Genomic DNA, 25,454 nt, shown 5'->3' on the forward strand with positions numbered 1-25,454 from the left:
AACGGCATCGGCGTTGGCAATGGCGGCGGGGAGGGTCGTCGGCGCCGGGGGGGGGCTAAAATGTGCCCCCTCACCTTGGCTCTGGACCCCCCTAACGGCGAAGTCCAGATACACCCCTGATTGGGAGACATGCCCATGGCTCACCCATTCTCCACCAATGTGCACATCCTCTCGCTATAACAGTTAGGCACTACCTTATAGAATAGGGCCTAGTGCATTACTGCCGATTATTGGTGCAAGTGACATGTACTCCATTTGTAGAATTGCCCCGTTATTGCGTAGGTGTTACGTAGGCTTGCTCTTCTGAAGTAGGCTGTGAAAACTGGAAGGCCGTTTATAGCTCTTCTGCATGCTGTTTTAGATTCTTTAATTTGTAATTTTTCAATTTGTATTTTGTATTTCTTATCTTTTTATTGCTTTTTATTCTTAAATTTGTTTAGGGCTGCAGTTTGAATAAAATTAGTAATTACTATTAATCATGCAATTATAGGTATCTATTTTTCCCCACTGAAGCTCTTTGCGACTCTGAGGGTTAAGTGACTTGCCTAGAGTTATAGAGAGCTGCAGTGTGTGTGTTTGGGTGGGTGGGTGGGGGGGGGGGGGGGAAGGGGGAATGGACAGAAAAGTGAGGACAGTTCAAAGAGGCTATCAGGAAGTTTTTAATGTGGATAGCTTTAAAACTACCCGACACGGCCGTGTTTCGGCACCAAAGCCTGCATCAGGGGTCAAATCAATCTCTTGTGTTGTGGCTGGCTGCTTAACCAATATATATATGTCCTGAAATCCTGACTGGCAAGGGATACCAGTGACATAACCAGTGGCGTTCCTAGGGGGGCTGACACCCGGGGCGGATCGCCGATGTGCCCCGCCCCCCGGAACAGCGCGACGCCCCCCCCCCCCCCCGGTGAAAGAACCCCCGATCCCCTGGCGAAAGAACCCTCCTCCCCCGGGTGCACGCCGCTGGGGGGGGAGGGGTGCCACGCACCTGCCGGCTCTTCGTTTTCATGCTCCCTCTGCCCCAGAACAGGAAGTAACCTGTTCCGGGGCAAAGGGAGCATGAAAACGAAGAGCCGACGGGCGCGCGGCACCCCCCCCCAGCGGCGTGTTCCTGGGGCGGACCACCCCCACCGCCCCCCCCTTGGTACGCCACTGGACATAACGTAACCAAAGACCGTAACTGTACATATCTTAATCCTTCCTCTCCCTCTCTAAGTTCCCCCCAATGGTCTTTACCATACATGTACCTCAATATCACCTTGTTCATACCGGAATCAGCTAATGCCATTTATGGTACTATGTAAGCCACATTGAGCCTGCAAAAAGTGGGGGAAAATATGGGATACAAATGTAACAAATAAATAAATATAGCGCTATATGGCTTCCTTAAATTGAGAAAACGAAAAAAAACCTCTCGGCTGTAGAACGCCGCAGCTGCAAAACTCGTCAATTTCATTTTCCTGGGTGGGGGGGAATAACATACCTTTAATCATGCACTTAATCTCAATTAAAATTGTAATCAAAATGCAGCCGTAGTCTTACTTATTAATTCTGAGGTTGTGAGGGGTAGAGTTCATATTATCATTTTTCCTTGCAATGATGTAATCTAATACTGCAATTTTTCCTCTTTTAGGGTATTTTGTTGACAGAGGCTGAAACAGTAGTAACCGCTCTATTAACGGGTTTGGAGAAGTGTTCTGACAGTATGATTCCTCAATGGCCTGCCACAGAGTTAGAGATAGCCATTGAGGGGAGACTTTTACTTCTAGCTGTTGCTCAACAGAAATATCAAACCACTCGCAGGTAAATATCACCCAGAAAGTTGTTTTTCCCCCCCCTTGTCTTTAATGTGTAAGGTAGATTTACACATCACAAAACAAGCAGGCCAAAAGTTCAGAGGTGCTGTGTTATTTATTCAAACAGTAACCCGAAGTGGCCACGTTTCGTCCTCAGGCTGCATCAAGGATAATAGCTAATAAAAGCAAACAACACAATTAAAATCATACACGAAATCAAGCTCAGCTTGAACATCATGGACTCATGGGAAAATGCATTTCATCTAAAACTCAATAAAGAAAAAAACACATGGTCTCATCCTTTCATCCCAACACAACGCGGACAACCCCACAAGCATCGACACCCCAGATTACACCCTCCCTATCTCAGACAGCCTGAAAATCCTCGGCGTCATATTAGACTGCAATTTAACACTGGAGAGCCAAGTGAAATCCACAACAAAGAAAATGTTCCACTCGATGTGGAAACTCAAACACGTGAAACAATTCTTCCCGAGGGAAACATTTCGCAACCTGATACAATCAATGGTAATAAGCCACGTAGACTACTGCAATGGAATCTGTGCAGGATGCAAAGAACAAACCTTAAGGAAACTTCAGACTGCACAAAACACGGCAGCTAGGCTTATATTTGGAAAAATGCGATTAGATAGCGCAAAACCCCTCCGCGAAAAATTACACTGGCTCCCAATCAAAGAATGCATTGCCTTCAAAATCTGCACCATGGTTCACAAAATTATCTATGGTGAAGCCCCTGAATACATGACAGACCTAATTGACCTACCAACCAGAAGCACATCCGAATCAACACGAACACATCTAAATCTACACTACCCAAGCTGCAAAGGACTTAAATATAAATCTGTCTATGCATGTAGCTTTTCCTACATAAGCACACAACTGTGGAATGCACTACCAAAAGCCTTGAAAACGACGTACCACCACTTAAATTTTCGGAAAATCTTAAAACCAACATGTTTAAAAAGGCATGCCCTACCGATCCAACGTAAATGCCTGACCTTGGCCACAGAACAAATCTAAAGCACATAATGGACATAACACAACTCTTCCGCTTTACGATTCCTAATGTGGCTGTACCACATGAACTTTATCTCACCACAACATCACATTGTATTTGTTCACACCGGAGTCGGCAAACGCCTCTCCGGTACTATGTAAGCCACTTTGAGCCTACAAATAGGTGGGAAAATGTGGGATACAAGTGTAACAAATAAATAAGTAAGAAACAAAATCACAAAGCATAATAAATAACTGAAACAACTTAATAAAACACACGAGTTACTGTTTGGATAAATAACACAGCACCTCTGAACTTTTGGTAAGCTTGTTTTTGTGACGTCTATCCATTGCCTCTTTTTCTACCCTGTACTAGGGTAGATTTAGGCAGTGGTGTGCTGGAGCAGGCTCTCACAGGCTCGGAAGAGCCGGTTGTTAAGTTTTTAAGAATTTTGGGAGCCCTCCATGGCTACTTTAACAACTGGCTCCCAAAATGTGGGCTTGGGCCCCCTGCTGAATTATCTTTTATTTTGCTGGTGGGGATGCTGAGCCCCGCCAGCCAAGTAAATAGACTACTGCTGCTCCCCGCTCCTTGTTTCCAGCTCTGGGCAGCAGGCTGGGACTTCTCGAGCATGTGAAAGAAGTTCCAGCATGCTGCTCAGAGCAAGACGTTGGGAGTGGTGGCAGTCCATTTATTGGCTGCCTGCAAAGGTATGCCTAGCGTGCCCGCACGAAGGGATGGAGGAGAGAGAGGCAAGTGTTGCTTCCCCCCCCAGCCACCCCTGGCCCTTCCAACTGCAGAGCTGGCTACGTCCGGAGAAAGAGCCTGTTGTTAAAAAATTTACCAGCACACCCCTGGATTTAGGCAAGGTCAGCCAAGTGACTAGGAAATGAGACTGAAAGGAAATGCAGATAGAAAAATAGCTTAACATTTAATAATCTGGCCAAGCCGCACAGGTGCAGTTTGGGATCAGCATGGCGGTACGGCGTCCTCCCCCACCCCCAATGTTGCAGGTGCTAATGCTAAGTTGGTCATTCTTCCTCCACTGCCAATATGACTCCGTTACCCGTTCTCACCCTCAAAGTGAGCAGGCAAACTACACCAAAGACAAGGAGAAAAGATATTTAAGTAGATATAAGACAGAAAAGCTTAGCTTTCAAGAGAGCACTGCTGAAGCTTCTTTCTAAATCTGTTCAACGGCAATATTGTGTTTGTTTTTTTTTCCCCAAATCTCCCCTGTCAACAAACGTCTGCACAGAAACTGACAAAGTAACGATGCTGCTACATATATTATTTTGGTGGCGTCATAACTACAAATAAGCACCAAAGTCTCATCTGAGATTGATGAAAAGGAAAAACCTGACATTTTTCAGAGCAATGTTTTCTGCAAGTCCAGCATTATTTATAGAGCACATCATAGTGATATGACAAGGAGGTGTTTATTTGGGCAGTTTCATGCTTCCTACGACTAGTGCTGTCAAAACGCACTATATCATCTAATACCCTGTAATTTGGACTTTCATAAAATTAAAACAAAAAATCCCCATCTCTAATCCACCTTCTGTCAAACTGAAATGTTCTTGCAAAATGTTTCCTTCCAGTATATTCCCCCCCCCCCCCCCCTTCATTATCAAAATTGTATGTTTGTCAATCATATCATATCTGAATATTGGTACATTGACTACTGGGTCCTGGGTCTAAAGATTTCTGACAAGATGACGTTTGGTATTTATTGTATCAGTATCTCACTGTAATAATTTTTTGTCTCTAGTGTAGCTGTGGCTGTCTCCATAATTCATCTTCTCCAGGATGCAGACATTTTCAAGATAAAGCATCCAAACCAAAAACAAGTTACTCCTTCTGCATGGAAGCTAGCCAGAAAAACGAAAGAGCTTGTATGTTCAGGTCTCTTAATGCTGAAATACCTTTCTTGTACATAATGACCCTAATAGAAATAGTTCTTAAGCTACAGATTAGTGATTTGTGTGGTAAATTTAATTGTGCCTTGCTGCAAGGGGGGAATATTTCATATTTCCTTATTGTCCCTCCAGACTGGGCCAGACTAATGGGTTATGCACTCCTGCCAGCAGGTGGAGATTTAGAATTCTATGGGGCCCTTTTACTAAGCTGAATAAGCGTCTGTGCGTACCCAGTGCGCGGCAATTCCGAGTTACCGCCCTGCTACTGCATGGCCCGTGCGGTAATTTCAGTTTTTACATGCGCCGGAAAATATTTTGATTTTCTGGCACATGGGTGGTAATCGGAATTTTATACGCATAGACCATTACCACCCAGTTACCGTGCGAGAACTTACCGCTAGATCAATGGCTGGCGGTAAGGTCTCAGACCCAAAATGGACACGCGACAATTTTCATTTTGACGCGTGTCCATTTTCGGCAAAAATTTAAAAAACGCAGTTTTTACAGGTACGCTAGTGGTTAGGGTGGTGGACTTTGGTCCTGGGGAACTGAGGAACTGAGTTCGATTCCCACTTCAGGCACAGGCAGCTCCTTGTGACTCTGGGCAAGTCACTTAACCCTACGTTGCCCCATGTAAGCTGCATTGCGCCTGCCATGAGTGGGAAAGCACGGGGTACAAATGTAACAAAAATAAAATAGATACTATTGGAGATTCTACATGGAATGCTGCTACTATTGGAGATTCTACATGGAATGTTGCTATTCCACTAGCAACATTCCATGTAGAAGCCTGCGTGGCTGCAAGGGCAGGCTTCTACATGGAATGTTGCTAGTGGAGGAGTCGTCTAGTGGTTAGTGTGGTGGACCTTGGTCCTGCAGAACTGGGTTCGATTCCCACTGCAGGCACAGGCAGCTCCTTGTGACTCTGGGCAAGTCACTTAACCCTCCATTGCCCCAGGTACAAATAAGTACCTGTATACAATATGTAAGCCGCATTGAGCCTGCCATGAGTGGGAAAGCGCGGGGTACAAATGTAACAAAAATAAATAAATGATTCTGCGTGTGCCCAAAGCACGCGTCTACAGTACCGCAGGCCATTTTTCAACACGCCTTAGTAAAAGCACCCCCTAAATGAGCCTATAACTGCCCCTCTTCAGAATCAGTATTTCTCAGCAGGGGGTAGATGGTAAGCCTGTGCAGTCCAGTCGGCCTAGTAGGTCAAAGTGGAATAACCCAGGTTCTTGAACATTCCCTTATTTCCCCTTTATCCTTGGCTTAAAAAAAGACAGACTTTTTCCTCTCATGGCCCCAGAGCAATGCTAGTGTCTGGATAGTGGCTGAGATCTGCGGGGATTTCTTGTCCCCTCGGGAGTGTTACACTCAGGTGGCTGGGTCCCTCCCTCCCCAATTTGTCCTGAAATTTGACTGCTTGTGCCTCGGTTCAGTCTACCTCAGGGGAGCTAAAGGAGCCTTGAGTACCTTTGAAACTACTCGAATAAAAAACTATTAAAAAAAAATGTAGAATTCTATGCCAAAACATCCTCATCTTTTTCCATGAGGACTCATGAATAGGGCGAGCACGGGTGGCATGAATGATCAGCATCTGATCTTCTCTTTATCATCTGATTCTACTCTTTCTACTGGTTTCTTTTAGCTTTTGATTGTTAACCACTTAAGTACATCCGCATTATTTGTCATGCTTTTAACGTGGGGTAAATATGTTTTCTCTGTGTTAACTTCGTGGGCAGATGCTGGGAAATGTCCTTAACACTTAACACAGGCGTAAAGGAATCCTGTGCAGAAGGAATGGATCCACAGAAGCTTAGCTGAAATTGGGTGGCGGGGGGGAAGAGGGGTTGGTGGTTGAGAGGCTAGGATAGGGGAGGGCAGACTTATACGGGGTCTGTGCCAGAGCCGGTGATGGGAGGCGGGACTTGTGGTTGGGAGGCGGGAAATACTGCTGGACAGACTCATACGGTCTGTGCCCTGGAAAAGACAGGTATAAATCAAAGTAAGGTATACACATATGAGTTTATCTTGGGCAGACTAGATGGACCGTGCAGGTCTTTTTCTGCCGTCATCTACTATGTTACTATGTAACACTTAACACAGAGGCTTTGCAGTTACTGTATGATGATTTGGGCAATTGCCATAGTTATACTGCTTGCTGGTCTATTTGTTTTATCTTCTTTTTAAATTTATAATAAAAAAAAAAATGTTTCAGATCCAGGAAGGAACTTGTTATTTTGTTATTGTTTTTCTACCACAGCATCATAAAATATTGTGCCTTACTTCTAGAAATCTGCACAGGATATGGATACTGATGATTCGCACTTGCCCTATAACATAGAACTCAGAGACCGTTTGAACATACACCTCTGGTTAAGATGTCGTCATGCACTAATCACTATACTGGTAACAAAAGTGCACGGCATTGGAGCCATACAAGGTAAGGAACTCAGCTGGTGGTGACTGTAGTGTGATATCCTGGGGTAGTGGCATTCCTAGCCTCGATGACACCCGGGGCGGATTGCCGATGCGGCCCCCCCCCCAGCAAAATGATACCCCCCCCCCCCGGGTGCCCGCCCCGGGGGGGGGGGGGGGGGGGTGCCACAGCGTGCGCCTGTCGCCTGCGAGTTCGCTACGCTAAATTCTGTCGTTCGCTGCAGCTCCCTCCCTCTGCCCCGGAACAGGAAGTAACCTGTTCCGGGGCAGAGGGAGGGAGCTGCAGCGAACGACAGAATTTAGCGTAGCGATTCAAACTCGCAGCTGACAGGTGCACGCCGCGGCACCCCCCAGCAGCGTGCACCCGGGGCGGACCGCCCCCACCGCCCCCCCCTTGGTATGCCACTGTCCTGGGGTCTGGGGCTCTGGTGACACAGCAGACCTTTGTTTATGTTTTTGCTTTGTTGATTTTTTTTCTCTCTTCTTCTCAGTGCTTTTTTTGTAGGAGGAAAGGTGCCGGTACTCATATCGTGCCAACCTTAAGGGCGGGGTCACTATCTATGGCTCCGCCCCCATCGTAGCCACACCCCCACATTAGCCACATCCATTTTACTAGCCATGGAGCATATAAAAATGTAGCATTGAAAATAGTACACAAGACCCTAGGCCCAAAACAAGAACCCTGAAGACTGATTATAAACTAATAAAAATGTAGACAAAAAAAATCAGCTACAACCTATAATTACATCGGGCTCTAAAACACCAGTACACAAACTAGTGAAACAAACAAACAAAAAAAACAAAAAGGGCTGCAAATACTACACGCTAGCCATTGGCGATCCTAGCCGGCATGACACCCGGGGCGGATCGCCGATGCGCCCCCCCCCTGGGTGCAGCGCGGCCCCCCCTGGGGAAATTACCCCCCCGCGCCCCCCCCCCCCGGTGAAATGACACCCCCCCCGGGTGCACACTGCTGGGGGGGGGGGTGTGCCGCGGCGCGCACCTGTCAGCTGAGTTCGCTAACTTCGCTGCAGCTCCCTCTGCCCCGGCCGGAACAGGAAGTAACCTGTTCCGGGGCAGAGGGAGCTGTAGCGAAGTTAGAGAAGTCAGCGAACTCAGCTGACAGGCGCGCACCGCGGCACCCCCCCAGCGGCGTGCACCCGGGGCGGACCGCCCCCCCTTGGTACGCCACTGACGCTAGCAGAATACTGCATCTTGATCACACATGAAAAACACATGACACAACAGATATGAAGCCAAAATACTGAACTGGAAAGTTACCTCAAGAAGTCAGACTCAGTATGCAGCAATACCAGGAAAATTGGAACTTACATGCAAAATATCACAGATGCACATTTCCAAAAGCTGACATATTCCAATTAATAAATTCTGAATAAAATACTTTTTTCTACCTTTGTTGTCTGATCATTTAGTTTTTCTATTCGCTTTGGTCCCAGTGTCTTCTGTTTTATGCAGTGTCTTCATTCCATTTGATATTTTTTCTCTAACCATGTCCACCATCCTCCTGTGTCCTTATGCATCCTGTCTACCATCTGTAGCCCTGTCCCTATCCTTTCTCCAGTTTCAACATCTGCCCTCAAAATATTCCATCCAGCCCTTAAATTCAGCAATTTTTCCTCCATCCATATCCAGCATTTCTCCTCACTCCCCTCCCCTCCCCTCCATCCATGTGCATCTACTTCCTCTGTCTTCCCTCCCCTCCATCCATGACCATCATTTCTCCTCTCTCCTTTCCACTCCATCTGTGTGCATCTCCTTCCGTTGTCTTTCCTTCTCTCCATCCTTGTCCAACATTTCTCCTCTCTTCCCTGCCCTCCACTCCATCCATGTCCAGCATTTTTTCTCCCTTCCCTCCCCTCCATCCATGTGCATCTCCTTCCTGACTTCCCTCCCCTCCATCCATCTATCCATGTCCAGCAATTCTCCTCTCTCCCCTGCCCTCCCCTCCATTCATCCATGTCCTGTGATCTCTTCTCTCCCCCTGCCCTCCCCTTCTCTCCCCTGCCCTCTCCTCCATCCATCCATGGCCAGCAATTCTCCTCTCTCCCCTGCCCTCCCCTCCTTCCATCCATGGCCAGCAATTCTCCTCTCTCCCCTGCCCTCCCCTCCTCTCCAGCAATCTCTTTTCTCTCCCCCTGCCCTCCCCTTCTCTCCATGTCCAGCGATCTCTTCTCTCCCCCTGCCCTCCCCTCCTCTCCAGCGATCTCTTTTCTCTCTCCCTGCCCTCCCCTTCTCTCCATGTCCAGCGATCTCTTCTCTCCCCCTGCCCTCCCCTCCTCTCTAGCGATCTGTTTTCAACATGTGTCAATTTGAGATTACTGCTCGGCTACTGCATGGCCCGGCTGGTAATGTCATATTTTACGTGCATCCCCTACACTCGCCAGAAAAATACTTTTTATTTTCTGGTGCACAGCGCTACCGGGCAATAAAAGACCATAGACCATTACTGCCCGGTTAACACGTGAGTCTTTACCACTAGGTCAATGGTTGGTGGTAAGGTCTCAGACCCAAAATGGACATGCACCAATTTTCATTTTGCTGCACATCTATTTTCGGTCAAAAAATTTTAAAAATGGCATTTTTACAGTATATAGTACATCACAAACTCTGTGGATAAATAGCACAGAGTTTACGCTGTGTACTATATACTTTATTTTGTTACATTTGTACCCCGCGCTTTCCCACTCATGGCAGGCTCAATGTGGCTTACATGGGGCAATGGAGAGTTAAGTGACTTGCCCAGAGTCATAAGGAGCTGCCTGTGCCGGGAATCGAACTCAGTTCCCCAAGACCAAAGTCCACCACCCTAACCACTAGGCCACTCCTCCATTGTTGCTACTATTGGAGATTCTACATGGAATGTTGCTATTCCACTAGCAACATTCCATGTAGAAGTCAGCCCTTGCAGATCACCAATGTGGCCGTGCAGGCTTCTACATGGAATGTTGCTAGTGGAATAGCAACATTCCATGTAGAATCTCCAATAGTAGCAACATTCCATGTAGAATCTCCAATAGTATCTATTTTATTTTTGTTACATTTGTACCCTGCGCTTTCCCACTCATGGCAGGCTCAATGCGGCTTACATGGGGAAATGGAGGGTTAAGTGACTTGCCCAGAGTCACAAGGAGCTGCCTGTGCCTGAAGTGGGAATCGAACTCAGTTCCTCAGTTCCCCAGGACCAAAGTCCACCACCCTAACCACTAGGCCACTCCTCCACTCCTTCCTGGAGTGATGATCGTGCAGAGTTTTTATCTGTTAATGACCAAACTAGGAACATTTATTGGATGACAGTTTCCTAGACCCCTGATGCAGGCCGGTGAGGCCGAAACACAAATTGTGTTGGGTCACTCTTATAATTTCTAATAAAGACAATTTTGAACACCAGCTGCGAGAGGTTCTATTGCTCTACTCTTTTTTTGTTTGTTTGTTTGGTGCCTGTCTTCCAGTGGAGGATTTGGCCTTCCTGTTTGTGACTGAGTAACAGAGCAGACCTTCCATCTGATAAAGAAGGTATGGTAGGAGTGTCTGCCCCATCTGGAAAATGACATGCTGCCCACAAATCAAGACCCAGCTTTTTGACTTGATTAATGTAGGGGTTTCCTGTGGCTGAAACTATTTTGGGCTGAATTAGGCCCCGTATGACGGAGCAATGTTCCTTCTTAGAAACTGAGGGGCCCTTTTACAAAGGCACGCTGAAAAATGGCCTGCGGTAGTGTAGACACGTGTTTTGGGCGCGCGCAGAATCATTTTTCAACACACCTGTAAAAAAAAATGTCTTTTTAAATTTTTGCCGAAAAGGGCCGTGCGGCAAAATGAAAATTGTCGCGCATCCATTTTGGGTCTGAGACCTTACCACCAACCATTGACCTAGCAGTCTCACATGGTAACCGGGCGGTAATGGTGTACGCGCATAAAATGCCTATTACCACCCGTGCGCCAGAAAATAAAAATATTTTCCAGCATACGTAGCGGACGCACGTCAAAACTGAAATTACCACAAAGGCCACATGGTAGCCAGGTGATAACTCAAAATTGACGCATGTTGGGCGTGCATAGGCGTCTACGCAGCTTAGTAAAAGGGACTCTGACTCTACTGGATAAAATATAGAATACTAGTAAAAAAGGCCCGTTTCCGAAACAAATGAAAAGGGCGCTAGCCAGGTTTTCCTCGTAGTGTGTATATTTGAGTGAGTGTGTGTGTGAGAGTGACTGTGTGAGAGAGAGAGAGTGACTGTGCGATTGTGTGTCAGAGAGAGATTGTGTCTGTGTGGTTGTGTATCTGTGAGTGAGTGTGTGTGTTTCAGAATGACTGTGTGCGAGTGCATATGTGAGACACAGTGAGTGTGAGAGAGTGAGTGTGTTTCCCCCCCCCCTACTCCTCTCTTCCCCTTTGCCCCCCCTTTTTTCCCCCCCTCTTATGATAGCTAAAGTAGCATCCCTTCCCTTACGGGCGAGGGCAGGGCAAACACTCATGGGCAAACTTTGATCTACACCACCACAGATTTAGAATGTTGGGACTTATGGAGGCTTCATTAGAATGTTGGAGGTGCGTTTTATATATAGAGATCTTCGATAGAAAATGATTATTTAGTAATCAGTCATTTTACCAGTCCCTAAGTGAATATTTTGTATTCTATCACCCTGCAGGATGTCATATACTTTATCAATAGTCCCTTTTCCCTATGTGTCCTATCTGTTTGTCCTACCCTTATCCCTTATTTGTCCTGTCTGTCTGTCCTGATTTAGATTGTAAGCTCTTTTGAGCAGGGACTGTCTTTTCTTCATGTTCAGTTGTGAAGCGTTGCGTACGACTGGTAGCGCTATAGAAATGATTTATAGTAGTAGTAGAAGCTTGCCCTTGCAGATCAGCAACGCGGCCGCGCAGGCTTCTGTTTCTGTGAGTCTGACGTCCTGCACGTACGTGCAGGACGTCAGACTCACAGAAACAGAAGCCTGCGCGGCCGCGTTGCTGATCTGCAAGGGCAGGCTTCTACATGGAATGTTGCTAGTGGAATAGCAACATTAACATTCCATGTAGAATCTCAAATAGTAGCAACAGAATTTCCAATAGTAGCAACATTCCATTTAGAATCATTCCTATGTGTCCTTCTGTCTGTCCTACCCTTATCCCTTATTTGTCCTGTTTGTCTGTCCTGATTCAGATTGTAAGCTCTTTTGAGCAGGGACTGTCTTTTCTTCATGTTCAGTTGTGAAGCGCTGCATACGACTGGTAGCGCTATAGAAATGATTTGTAGTAGTAGTATCACAGTTTAGGTGAATTTTAAGCAAAATAACAGTGCTGCATAGATGACACAAATATTGCAAAATTAAAAAAAACAATACTACAAAACCAATTTTCTGTATTTTTATAGAGTGGAACGTCTTGGACTGCTCAAGCTTAATAACAGAAGCAATAGTGGAGGCCGATGCTTTTGGTGATACAGAAACACAAGCTAAATTGATGTTACAAGCTGTTGTACTTGATCTTAAAGAAGGACGTCCGAAGAAGGGCATCAGACGATTTCTCAAGGTGTGTGACTGCAGATAGGAGGATACCACTGGGCCACCGTAATTCCCCACAACCAGCAATACCACATAACCAATGATCGTACTGGACAATATACAATCTTCATTCCCTCCGACCGCCCTGGTGCCTGATACACACCGATCTCATTCGACCACAATATAACTTTGCATTTGTTATCAACCAAAATGGCGAACGCCTTCTCAGTACTATGTAAGCCACATTGAGCCTGCAAACAGGTGGGAAAATGTGGGGTACAAATGTAACAAATAAATAAATAGATGTATTCCTATGGGTGTCTCTAGAGTTTAGCGCACGCTAAAAATGCTAGCGCACTTTAGTAAAAGACCCCCTTAATATGATCTACCCTGATGAAGCACCCCGAACAATTGGGTGGTACGAGAATATGATTACAGCTTTGATCATTTTGCTGTTATATCATGGCAAAAGTGTTTCTCCATAGACAAGCAGGGTAAAGTCAGCCACAGAAGTGAGGGCCTGATGCACTAAACTTTAACGAGCCAATAACGACCCTTTAACGAACAAATTTTGAACCGTGGCATGCATTAAAGGCCAATTTCTGACGGCGGATTGCCCCTGGTACAAAATAAGTACCTGAATATATGTAAACCACTTTGATTGTAGTTGCAAAAACCTCAGAAAGGCGGTATATCAAGTCCCATTTCCCTTTCCCTTATGACATCACAATATCAGAAGTGAGCCAAGTATCGGGCAATCAAGCCATTGTGACATCACTGATGAGGTTGGCTCTTATTGGTGGAATGAGTGGAGGAGTAGCCTAGTGGTTAGTGCAGTGGACTTTGATCCTGGGGAACTGAGTTCAATTCCCCCTGCAGCTCCTTGTGACTCTGGGCAAGTCACTTAACCCTCCATTGCCCCCGGTACAAAATAAGTACCTGAATATATGTAAACCGCTTTGATTGTAGTTGCAAAAACCTCAGAAAAGCAGTATATCAAGTCCCATTTCCCTTTCCCTTATGACATCACAATATCAGAAGTGAGCCAAGTATCGGGCAATCAAGCCATTGTGACATCACTGATGAGGTTGGCTCTTATTGGTGGAATGAGTGGAGGAGTAGCCTAGTGGTTAGTGCAGTGGACTTTGATCCTGGGGAACTGAGTTCAATTCCCCCTGCAGCTCCTTGTGACTCTGGGCAAGTCACTTAACCCTCCATTGCCCCCGGTACAAAATAAGTACCTGAATATATGTAAACCGCTTTGATTGTAGTTGCAAAAACCTCAGAAAGGCGGTATATCAAGCCCCATTTCCCTTTCCCTCAGATTCTTTTAAAATAAAGTTTCTTTTGGATTTTCTTTTTCATCACTCCACCATTGATTCTGATTTAGTGGGTCTCCATTCTGCTGCGTGGATAGCAAACTGGGTTCAGACTGAAAATGGTAGTAGCAGACACTCATGATCTGTGACCCTGGTGCATGGGCTGAGACCACAATGTACCAGCATGCGAAAAATGTGCTAGGATGTTACCTAGGTTAAGGTGAATGAGCAGCATTACCCTTTAGGAGTTGCTGGAGATGTGTTATATGATCAATGTGTCTTTGAGAAAAGAAATCTATCTATATCTATTTATTTATACATATAGGAGGGAATTAAAAAATGGTGCTGAAAACTGAGCGCTGAAAAAAATTGAGCGCTAATCCCTGGATTCTGTATAGTGCACCTAGAGATCCGTGCCAATATCCAAGCGTATTCTGTAACAACGCACATAAAGTAATTAGCTTAACAAGCCAATCAGCGTTGATAACAGCACTTGACAAACAATAATGAGCACTAATTGGCAATAATTAGAATTTACACGCACAACTCACTAAGCATATTCTGTAATGCAGTGCGCCTAACTTCTAATGCACGCACCCAAATAGGCGCGTAGTTATGGGTGTGGAAATGGGCATTCTGTGGGCGTTCCAAAATTTACATGTGTAGTTATAGAATACGCCCCTGTGTGCCTAACTCTATTCACCGGGATTTACGCCATGTTTTTATTGGTGTAAATGGACGCAGATAGTTTTAGGTGCTGGGATATGAATTAAGCATATTCTATATATCGTGCCTAAATCTAGGTGCCATTTATAGAATATGCTTAGGCGAAACGATTTTCTGTGCAGATTTTTTTAGGCGTCATATATAGAATCCCCCTTAAGCGCTACTCTATAAAGAGAGTGTGCCCTTTATAGAATAGCAATTGGCACAGATCTGGCGCCTAACGTTTGGGCACCATACTTAATGCCTGCTAGAAGCAGGTGTAAATGCTGTCACCCAACTTAGGCGCACTGTTTGTGAATTCTGTAAATCCGCGTGCAACCTTTCGGAAAACCCCCAACACGCCCCTGGCCACACTCCCTTTTCAGAGGCACACGATTGAAGTTAGTTAGAGTGCATCATAGAATAACCGAGAGTTCAAGCAGTGACCTTGCAAGACTTCCGTGGAAGTCTCGCGAGGCCGCTGCTTGAACTCTCAGTAGCCATTTTGAATTGGCGCCGTGACTGGAGGCAGCCACTCCGGGCAGGAAAGGGGGGCTCTTTACTGCCCCGAAGAGGTCACTAGACCACCAGGGCAGTACAGTAAGGTGAGGGGAGGGGAGGATAGGACACCCCTAGGCCGGCCCGCCTGCCCAGCCTACCCGTTTGTCAGAAAATCCGGACAAACTGGCAGGCTGTCCGCCCAGTTGCCCTCAAAAAGAGGACATGTCCAGGTAAAACCGGATGTATGGTAACCCTATGCGTAATCCCCCAGTGTTAAAAAAAAAAGTACTTTTTCATAAGCGGAAATGGTGTGCGTTGGGGGCAGGCACGACCACTGGGCTTCTGCATTAGCCTGGTGGTAGTGCCAAATTGGTGCATGGCAAAGTGACAGTATAGGTACCGCTGTTGTGTAAAAGGGGCCCTTAATGAAGTATATATTTCTGTTTATACTGTATTGTTTGTTTGTTTTTTCTTTTGGTCGGTATTTTCTTTCTGTATCAAACTCTACTTGAGTCTGAAATCAAATACAAAGAAAGTTTTAGAAAAAAAAGCATGCTAAGAGATACAGGAGCACACAATAAAACCCCACTATGTGGTTACAAACAGAGTTTTCACCCCCCCCCCTCCCCAATTAACAGGAAGACTATCCAGGTGAAAGACCCTCTGTGACATCCTCAAAAGCACTGAAAGAAACACAATGTGCAGAGTACAGAGATTGCTGTGCAGAGCAGAAATGACACAGATGTTGACGTACACAAGGAACAGAAAAGCACTCGGTGTCAAATCCAGCATGGTCTGGGGCACAGAAAGAGAACATCACAGCACAGCCAAGAAATTACACAGCATAGAACATCAATCTTTCCGTGCAAACAAGGCTGCTGAAAGTGATTCATACAGCACAGAATGTTTGCAGACTTGCCATCACAATACAAAAGAGCACACCAGAGAAGAAAATGAATGTGCCTCACCATCAGAACTGATAGATGGTCTTCAGGAAATGAGCAAATAAGCTCAACCCTGCAACCCATAGTAGACCTCAAGAAAGAAAAGTTCAGGTTGAATTCTCTGAGTACTATTCTTCCACAGCATTGAAAGGTGAATGGCTATGCTTTGTGGATGTAAAAGATGCTTCCATATATAATTTGATACACTCTTGCCACAGAAATGATCTGCATTTTGAATGAAAAGGAATATATTCCTACTGATCCCATCCTTTAGGCTAGCAACAGCTCCAAGAGTTTTCACAAAATGTCTAGCTATAATGGCAGCCTATTTAGGGAAAAGGGGAATCTTTGACTCGATTGGCTAATAGCAGGAAGACAGTTTTTGGAGTCCCTGGGCTAGGTCGTCAACCCATCCAAGAGTCATTTGATGCCTTCGCAGAGCTTAGTATACCTGGGTGTCTGGTTTGATATGCTTCTGGGACGAGATTTTCTTCTGATGGAATGGATTCAAAAGTTGCAGAGTCAGGAATGATCTCTCCTCAGTGTGAGGTGGTCTTGGGGTCGATAGCTGTGATGCTAGAGGTGGTCCAGCGGGCCAGGAATCATATCAATCAACGCACGAGAATATAAGGAATTCCTCCAATTATGGGATCTCAAATGGCCACAAATGCAAACAACCCACGTCAAAGGGCACACACTTGATCTCATCTCACACAAACTTTCAACAGACCAGAACTTATTAATAACAGATATTAAATGGACAGAAACACCCTGGACTGATCACTACAAACTAAACTTATCCCTACACTGGCAGAAGAAGGGGGTACACCAAATACAAGAACACACATCCTACAGAACAAGAGGTCAAGTAGACATGAAAACATTCTGGCAACAGATATATAACAATGAATGGACAGCACAAACAGACTCCATACACTACCTCATGGAATGGGATAAAAGATGCAAATGCATACTAGATGAAATAGCATCCTTAAGAACAAGATCTTCACGTAAGCATAACTCGATACCATGGTTCAACGATGAACTGGAAAAGCTAAAAACACAATCAGAAAACTTGAACGAGCATGGAAAAAAAAAAAAAGATGAACACACACTCAACACATGGAAACAATCACAAAGAAAGTACAAATACGCTATAAGACAGACCAAAAGATCATACTATAAAACTAAAATAGGGACAGATTACAAAGACACGAAGAAATTATACCAACTCGTGAACAAACTCCTAGACACCAACCTGGTCACTACATCGAATACAGACATCCCATCTGCAGATGAACTTGCTAAGTATTTCAATGAAAAAATTGTAAACCTACGCAACACGCTACCTCAGGACAACACTGACATCGAAAACTTCCTTAACGAGTTGGACCCAACCACTGGAGAATACCCGGCTGACAGAACCTGGTTAAATTTTGCCCTCCAAGCAAGCCAAACCACCATGAGGGTGGAGGTACACAAATTCCTACGAAAAGTAGAATCTGAGGAAAGGGGGAGTAGGAGGAGTAGGCTCTTGAACAACACTAGTAGGCGACGTAGGTTAGAAACAATCTCTTTATTCAAATATACACTCGACTCAACACAGCCGTGTTTCGGCGCTACAGACGCCTTCTTCAGGAGTCTTGTGATACATAGATATACGAATATTAAGCTCAAAAAGAATGAAAGCAAGGCTTCTGCTACAATTGTAATCCACTGCCGATGCAGGAAAAACAGCTCAGCGTGAAGTGTAATCGAATACGCTGAGCTGTTTTTCCTGCATCATTCTTTTTGAGCTTAATATATCTATATATCACAAGACTCCTGAAGAAGGCGTCTGTAGCGCCGAAACACGGCTATGTTGAGTCGAGTGTATATTTAAATAAAGAGATTGTTCCTAACCTACGTCGCCTACTAGTGTTGTTCAAGAGCCTACTCCTCCCACTCCCCCTTTCCTCAGATTAAAGTTTGCCCTCCTCACCGTCGATACAGTTGCACGGGCGATCAGCAGGTTCTCCAGCACTCACTGTAAACTAGATACCTGCCCCAACTACCTAATGAAATCTGCCCCTGACCGCTTTGCTGGTTAAAAAATGCATCTTACGTGTATGGGCGTATAGGCAGACTCAACCCCTCCATCTATGTCTCAATGGCATGCTATGATGAAAGAAATGGTGCGTTGGGTGTTTATGCAACATTCTATGCCAGGGGCCTGCCGTCACAAGGCATATCGAGAGTTATGGCAAAGGTATGCCAATTTCTATGGGGTGAAAGGTACTGCGGAGACCTAGGGTGGGGTGGAGGGAAAGGGATGTTGGAGGGGAAGCAGGTGGGGGTGAGGGTGAGGGGTATGTTAGAGGGAGGGGGAATGCAGGGGGGACATTAGGGAAAAAGGTCGGAGGAAAAGTGTACATATACTTGGTCAAGCTAGGTTTTGAATTGGCCTCTCTTGTATATTGCTGTATATTAACAGTACCCGAGATTCACTAATTGTTTTTGTTCCTGTACCCTTCTCTGACTTAATAAAAATTATGTTAAAAAAAAAAGGAAATGACCTCATTAACATCCATTTGACTATATTACCATGCTATTTTCACTAATCCTCGGCGTGCTTGTTTCCCATGCTAGAATCTCTGAGCATTCTGCGCTCACTAATACAGGTGCTAGTCTGGCGCTAATGGCCTTTAGCGCCTGTGTTTGCTTCAGACCATTGGGGACTGAGGGGTCCTTTTACTGAGGTGCACTGAAAAATGGCCTGCGGTAGTGTAGGTGAAGGTTTTGGGCGCACGCAGAATTACTTTTCAGTGCACCTGTAAAAAAAGGCAAAATGAAAATTGCCGTGCGTCCACTTTGGGTCTGAGACCTTACCACCAGCCATTGACCTAGCATTAAAGTCTCACGCGGTAACCGGGCGGTAATGACCTACACACACCAAACGCCACTTGGTGCGTGTCTGATACGCGTGGCAGAAATAAAAATTATTTTTTGGCCATGCATATTAGATGCACACCAAAAATGAAATTACCGCAAGAGCCACATGGTAGCCTTGCAGTAACTCCATTTTGGTGCGTGTTGGGCGTGCATAGACACGCAGTTTTATTAAAGGGTCCCTTAGAGAGCTATGTTGACACCATTGATAATGTCACTTGTGTGGCTGAATTATCCTGCTGTTTATGGAGGACATTTATTACAGATAAGCAACTTTGTTTTTTCTACTTCTCGGGTAGCTCTGTCAAATATCTATCACCCAACGCGTAATTAAACTCTGGAATTCGTTGCCGGAGAACGTGGTGAAGGCGGTTAGCTTGGCAGAGTTTAAAAGGGGGTTAGACGGTTTCCTAAAGGACAAGTCCATAAACTGCTACTAAATGGACTTGGGAAAAATCCACAATTCCGGGAATAACATGTATAGAATGTTTGTACATTTGGGAAGCTTGCCAGGTGCCCTTGGCCTGGATTGGCCGCTGTCGTGGACAGGATGCTGGGCTCGATGGACCCTTGGTCTTTTCCCAGTGTGGCATTACGTATGTACTTATGACTTAGTGGGAACTGGAAATTTGTCCTGTTCACTGTTCTGTTTCTCATCCTTATTTAAAACAATAACTTTTTTAATATTCACAAATAGGAGATCATCCATTTGCTGGAAAAAAGGCATCTCATTTCTCCTGAGGCTTCGTTAACACTTGTTCAGGCTCAGACTTTACTGGCTGACATAATGGTCACAGGATTAAAGGATGGCAAAGACCATAAATATTCTGAAAAGGATCAGTTAAATTTACTAATTCAAGCAAACAAATTGATCAATAAGCAGGTAAGTAAATGCTGACTATTTCTTAACCTAGAGTATTTAAAATAATCTAATGCATAACATAGCATTTTTCTGCGACAATGTAACAGAAGAAAAATGTCCAGAGCAGAAAAGAAATACAGGCCTGATATGCAAATCAATTTATCTGCTTGCTGACTGGTTACATTTCTTAGTGGGGCTAGCTGCTAATATTCAGCACTGGCTGGGCACAGTCAGCACTTGCCGATTAAGTGCTGACATTCAGCCCTTAAGTGGCCAGATTTACCTCATAAATATCCTATTTTTGCATGGTAACCCATGGCCACTTAAGTGAGGAATATTGACTTAAGTGGATATTTGTTAGCCAGCTTAAAAATGACTGGATACTCAAAACCGAAGCCCGAATAGGTCCCAGCTTTGAATATCTGGAAATAACGCAAAATATTCACCATCGCAGCCTGAATATTGGACCCTACGTTTTTATGTAGAACTGTTTCAGTCTCGACTAAGTCAGAAAAAGGTTTCCTAACTGACCAGCTGACCACTGGAGGGTTGAGGGCATGGCCCCCCCTTAATCCTCCAGTGGTCACTGACTCCCCTCCTACCCCCCTCCAAAGATGACAATGACAGTAGATACCAGGCTGTATGACGGTTCCAGATATTATGGCCATACCTAAGGAACCAGCAAGCTAGTGGTCAGTACAGCGGACATTGGTCAATGGGACCCAGGTTCAATTCCCACTATAGCTCTTTCATTTCAGTACAAATATGTGAGCCCTCCTGGAACATAGAAATACCTCCTGTACCTAAATATATAAGTGACCTGTAAGCCTGAGGGCTATTGTAGTGTTTGACATTTAGGTACAGTAGCTTCTCTCTGTTCCTGGCGGGCTCCCACACAATATGAAAGAGTTTAGGTGGGATTTGTACCTGGGTTCCTTTATGTGAAGTCCATTGCACTGACTACTAGGCTGCCCCTTTGCTCTGCTGGGATGTCTGTGTGACCAATTCATTAGGGGTGCTGCCAGACAGACTTCCCTATGGCTTTTTTTCTACATTTTTCCCTGGAATTGTTTTTTTTGTAATGGTCTTTATAGATGGAAGAGTTGAGCCTGAAAACGTCTAGCTCCAAGCAATAATTGAACCAGAAATTTAGATGTTTTTCTGGTTTGATTATGGCTGTATGCTAGACGTTGGTTTGAGACGTTTTCAGCAAAACGTCTCAATTTGGACTTAGATGTCATACTGAAAATGCCCCCCTCCGTGTGTCAGAATTTTGCAGTCACTGTGAATGCTCAAAGTGTCCACCTCCCAGCTTTAACACAGGCCTTCAGTTGCTTTGGGAAGTTCTTGACAGCGTTATTGATTGGCGCCCATGGCAGGCCGTGTCAGACCATCTGCAGCAATTGTTTGAGGCTTTGGGTGGAGCTTGTGATAGCTCCCCAGACAAAAGTCTATGTCACTGTGACATCATTAACAGTAAGTTGGTACCCCATTTCTTTTTTAGAATAATGATAGTTTTACAGTGCAAACATTTTTGAACGCTCGAAAATCGCTGGGTGGTCACGCTAAGAAGACTGTAACTTCGTCATGTTTAAAGATAATCTCATTCCACTCAGCATATAAACGTAGATAGTAAAGCTGTAAAATTTCATGTGAAATTCCAAGTGGTTGCTGAGAAAACAGCAAAAAAACCTCTAGGGGGTTACTTTTTTGCCACATCCTGTAGAATAGAACAGAATACCAGAGCACAGACTTTGCAAGGTAAAAAACTTTTCCTAGGAGTACTCTGCAGGCCCACTACTTCCTACTTTGAACTTCTCTGTATTTCCCCAGTCCTAAGCTTTTATTTCCCCTGACTCAGGGCCGTGCCAAGGGTCTGTGGCGCCCCCCTGCAGAAGATCAGTTGGCACCCCCAGCACCCCCCCCACAGACAAACAGTTGGCGTACGTGCGCTCCCACCCCCCCGTGAAAATGATCGCTTCCCTCCCATCCACGCTTCTCTCTCCCCTGCCCTCCCGCTCCCATGTCCCAACTGCCCGCCCTCTTCTTCCCCCACAAGATCCCTTTTAAATTTACCTCCGTCCGGCAGCGAAGGCGCAGCGTCAGTGAAGGAGGCGGCGCTCCCGACGTCTCTACTAGTCTTCCCTTCGCTCAATGTCCCGCCTTCTTCTGACGTCATTCCCTTGACGTCAGAAGAAAGCGGAACACTGAGCGAAGGGAAGACTAGTAGAGACGTCGGGAGCGCCGCCTCCTTCACTGATGCTGTGCCTTCGCTGCTGGACGGAGGTAAATTTAAAAGGGATCTTGTTGGGGGGGAGGGCGGGCAGTTGGGACATGGGAGTGGGAGGGCGAGGTAAGCATGGTGCAGCGGGGCGCCCCCCCAGAGGACGGCGCCCTCCTGCCGTGCTTACCTCGCTTACCGTTTTGGCACGGCCCTGCCCTGACTGAACCGTGTTCTCCTGGCTAAGGTTCCCAGGCCTAGGCCTAGGCCTCTTAAAGCGACGCTGTGAGGGAGTGTGCTTAAGTAAGATTGCTATCTTCCTATATACACTATGTGTTGAGATACAACATTAAGACACATTTTCAATTGTACTAATTTATATGAAAAATAAGTTTCAGTGGCTGAATATATTTTGTTGTCATATATTTGTATATCCTTTTTAGCTTCTTAGTTTTGGGCAAGATGTTGAGCAACATTTAGAAGATAGTGTACATACAAGTCCATTACTGCCTTTGAGAAACATCTACTTACCAGACATCAGTATATTAGCCAAAGTTAAACTACGAATTGGTAAGAACTTTTAATATACAGTTATTGTAAATTATGAAATACAAGTGAAAAGTTATAAAGTGTTAAAATAATTTTACGTTAGTCTTGATAATTATTGAAAAATATATCCTATGAGTAAACTCCAAATTAAAAAAAAACATATATTATCCTTTAGAAATGGGTCAACTATCTGAAAGAAGCTCTGAAATTCTGTTAAGTATATAAGTACATAAGTGTTGCCATACTGGGGCAGATGGAAGGTTCATCAAGCCCAGCATCCTGTTTCCAACAGTGGCCAATCCAGGTTACAAGAACCTGGCAAGATCCCAAAACAGTACAATACATTTTATGCTGCTTATCCTAGAAATATACTCCACAACAAAATGGTAGAATATACAGTGGGGGAAATAAGTATTTGATCCCTTGCTGATTTTGTAAGTTTGCCCACTGACAAAGACATGAGCAGCCCATAATTGAAGGGTAGGTTATTGGTAACAGTGAGAGATAGCACATCACAAATTAAATCCGGAAAATCACATTGTGGAAAGTATATGAATTTATTTGCATTCTGCAGAGGGAAATAAGTATTTAATCCCTCTGGCAAACAAGACCTAATACTTGGTGGCAAAACCCTTGTTGGCAAGCACAGTGGTCAGACGTCTTCTGTAGTTGATGATGAGGTTTGCACACATGTCAGGAGGAATTTTGGTCCACTCCTCTTTGCAGATCATCTCTAAATCATTAAGAGTTCTGGGCTGTCACTTGGCAACTCGCATCTTCAGCTCCCTCCATAAGTTTTCAATGGGATTAAGGTCTGGTGACTGGCTAGGCCACTCCATGACCCTAATGTGCTTCTTCCTGAGCCACTCCTTTGTTGCCTTGGCTGTATGTTTTGGGTCATTGTCGTGCTGGAAGACCCAGCCACGACCCATTTTTAAGGCCCTGGCGGAGGGAAGGAGGTTGTCACTCAGAATTGTACGGTACATGGCCCCATCCATTCTCCCATTGATGCGGTGAAGTAGTCCTGTGCCCTTAGCAGAGAAACACCCCCAAAACATAACATTTCCACCTCCATGCTTGACAGTGGGGACGGTGTTCTTTGGGTCATAGGCAGCATTTCTCTTCCTCCAAACACGGCGAGTTGAGTTCATGCCAAAGAGCTCAATTTTTGTCTCATCTGACCACAGCACCTTCTCCCAATCACTCTCGGCATCATCCAGGTGTTCACTGGCAAACTTCAGACGGGCCGTCACATGTGCCTTCCGGAGCAGGGGGACCTTGCGGGCACTGCAGGATTGCAATCCGTTATGTCGTAATGTGTTACCAATGGTTTTCGTGGTGACAGTGGTCCCAGCTGCCTTGAGATCATTGACAAGTTCCCCCCTTGTAGTTGTAGGCTGATTTCTAACCTTCCTCATGATCAAGGATACCCCACGAGGTGAGATTTTGCGTGGAGCCCCAGATCTTTGTCGATTGACAGTCATTTTGTACTTCTTCCATTTTCTTACTATGGCACCAACAGTTGTCTCCTTCTCGCCCAGCGTCTTACTGATGGTTTTGTAGCCCATTCCAGCCTTGTGCAGGTGTATGATCTTGTCCCTGACATCCTTAGACAGCTCCTTGCTCTTGGCCATTTTGTAGAGGTTAGAGTCTGACTGATTCACTGAGTCTGTGGACAGGTGTCTTTCATACAGGTGACCATTGCCGACAGCTGTCTGTCATGCAGGTAACGAGTTGATTTGGAGCATCTACCTGGTCTGTAGGGGCCAGATCTCTTACTGGTTGGTGGGGGATCAAATACTTATTTCCCTCTGCAGAATGCAAATAAATTAATATACTTTCCACAATGTGATTTTCCGGATTTAATTTGTGATGTGCTATCTCTCACTGTTACCAATAACCTACCCTTCAATTATGGGCTACTCATGTCTTTGTCAGTGGGCAAACTTACAAAATCAGCAAGGGATCAAATACTTATTTCCCCCACTGTAAATTGATTGGTCACAGTATCGCTGTGATAAAGGGGGGGGGGGGGGGTCTCATACAGTCACAAAGGCAAAAATATTCTTATCAATAAGATGTGCCTTGCTCATGTGACAAGCATAATCATAGACAACCCCTGACCTCCGTGTCAATTTTTTATCCCTTTTTTTTACAGTGCTTATTGTGCTTATAGTGTCCTTTTTACTTCTTTCATATCAAACTTGAAACATCCATTTGTCCATAAGTGTGGCCAATATGCTCACAATCGGAATTTTTTCATTTACTGCAGTGGCGATAACAAACACTTATCTGTATATATGTCCTTTGTAATCCTAGGACTCCTCACAGTCCCGACAGGTGCCTGTTCCGCTCATGTGCTTTGTCAAAGGACAGTCGGTTTGTTCTCCTGCTGCTGTTGATCACTCACTGGCTGACAGGGTCGATCCAGTGCCGGGCTTACCCCAATGCACGCAGGGACTTGTAGCCTAGCTTCTCTTAGGGAATCCAATGGGGAAATCAGAACCACAATGGGGTAAGGCCAGGACTGGCTGAACCTTGTCGGGCGAATCTGGAGCTAGTTGGCAACTCTCCCGGCAGTCTTAGTGTGGTCTACACTGGTACCATTGTATATAACAAAAATTAACAATAGAACTAGCCTAGATCAACCAGTTCACACTGGTGAGCAGAAAAGACCAGCGATTGCATTTGCTCTGAGAAGAGAGAGCAGTAGGTAAAAAGAGC

General features: G+C 45.2%; 1 protein-coding gene across 1 annotated transcript in view; it reads left to right on the top strand.

Annotated features, from left to right (window-relative positions):
- CFAP54 (cilia and flagella associated protein 54) overlaps positions 1 to 25,454 on the top strand; it is a 276,413-nt gene that overhangs the window by 189,952 nt on the left and 61,007 nt on the right. The window contains 6 exon segments of the mRNA XM_030214871.1: positions 1,631 to 1,800; positions 4,583 to 4,706; positions 7,029 to 7,179; positions 12,572 to 12,729; positions 19,796 to 19,981; positions 22,625 to 22,751. Coding sequence (XP_030070731.1) covers positions 1,631 to 1,800; positions 4,583 to 4,706; positions 7,029 to 7,179; positions 12,572 to 12,729; positions 19,796 to 19,981; positions 22,625 to 22,751 — 916 coding nt within the window.

The sequence above is a fragment of the Microcaecilia unicolor genome, chromosome 9 (genome assembly GCF_901765095.1).
Source record: "Microcaecilia unicolor chromosome 9, aMicUni1.1, whole genome shotgun sequence".
NCBI lineage: Eukaryota > Metazoa > Chordata > Amphibia > Gymnophiona > Siphonopidae > Microcaecilia > Microcaecilia unicolor.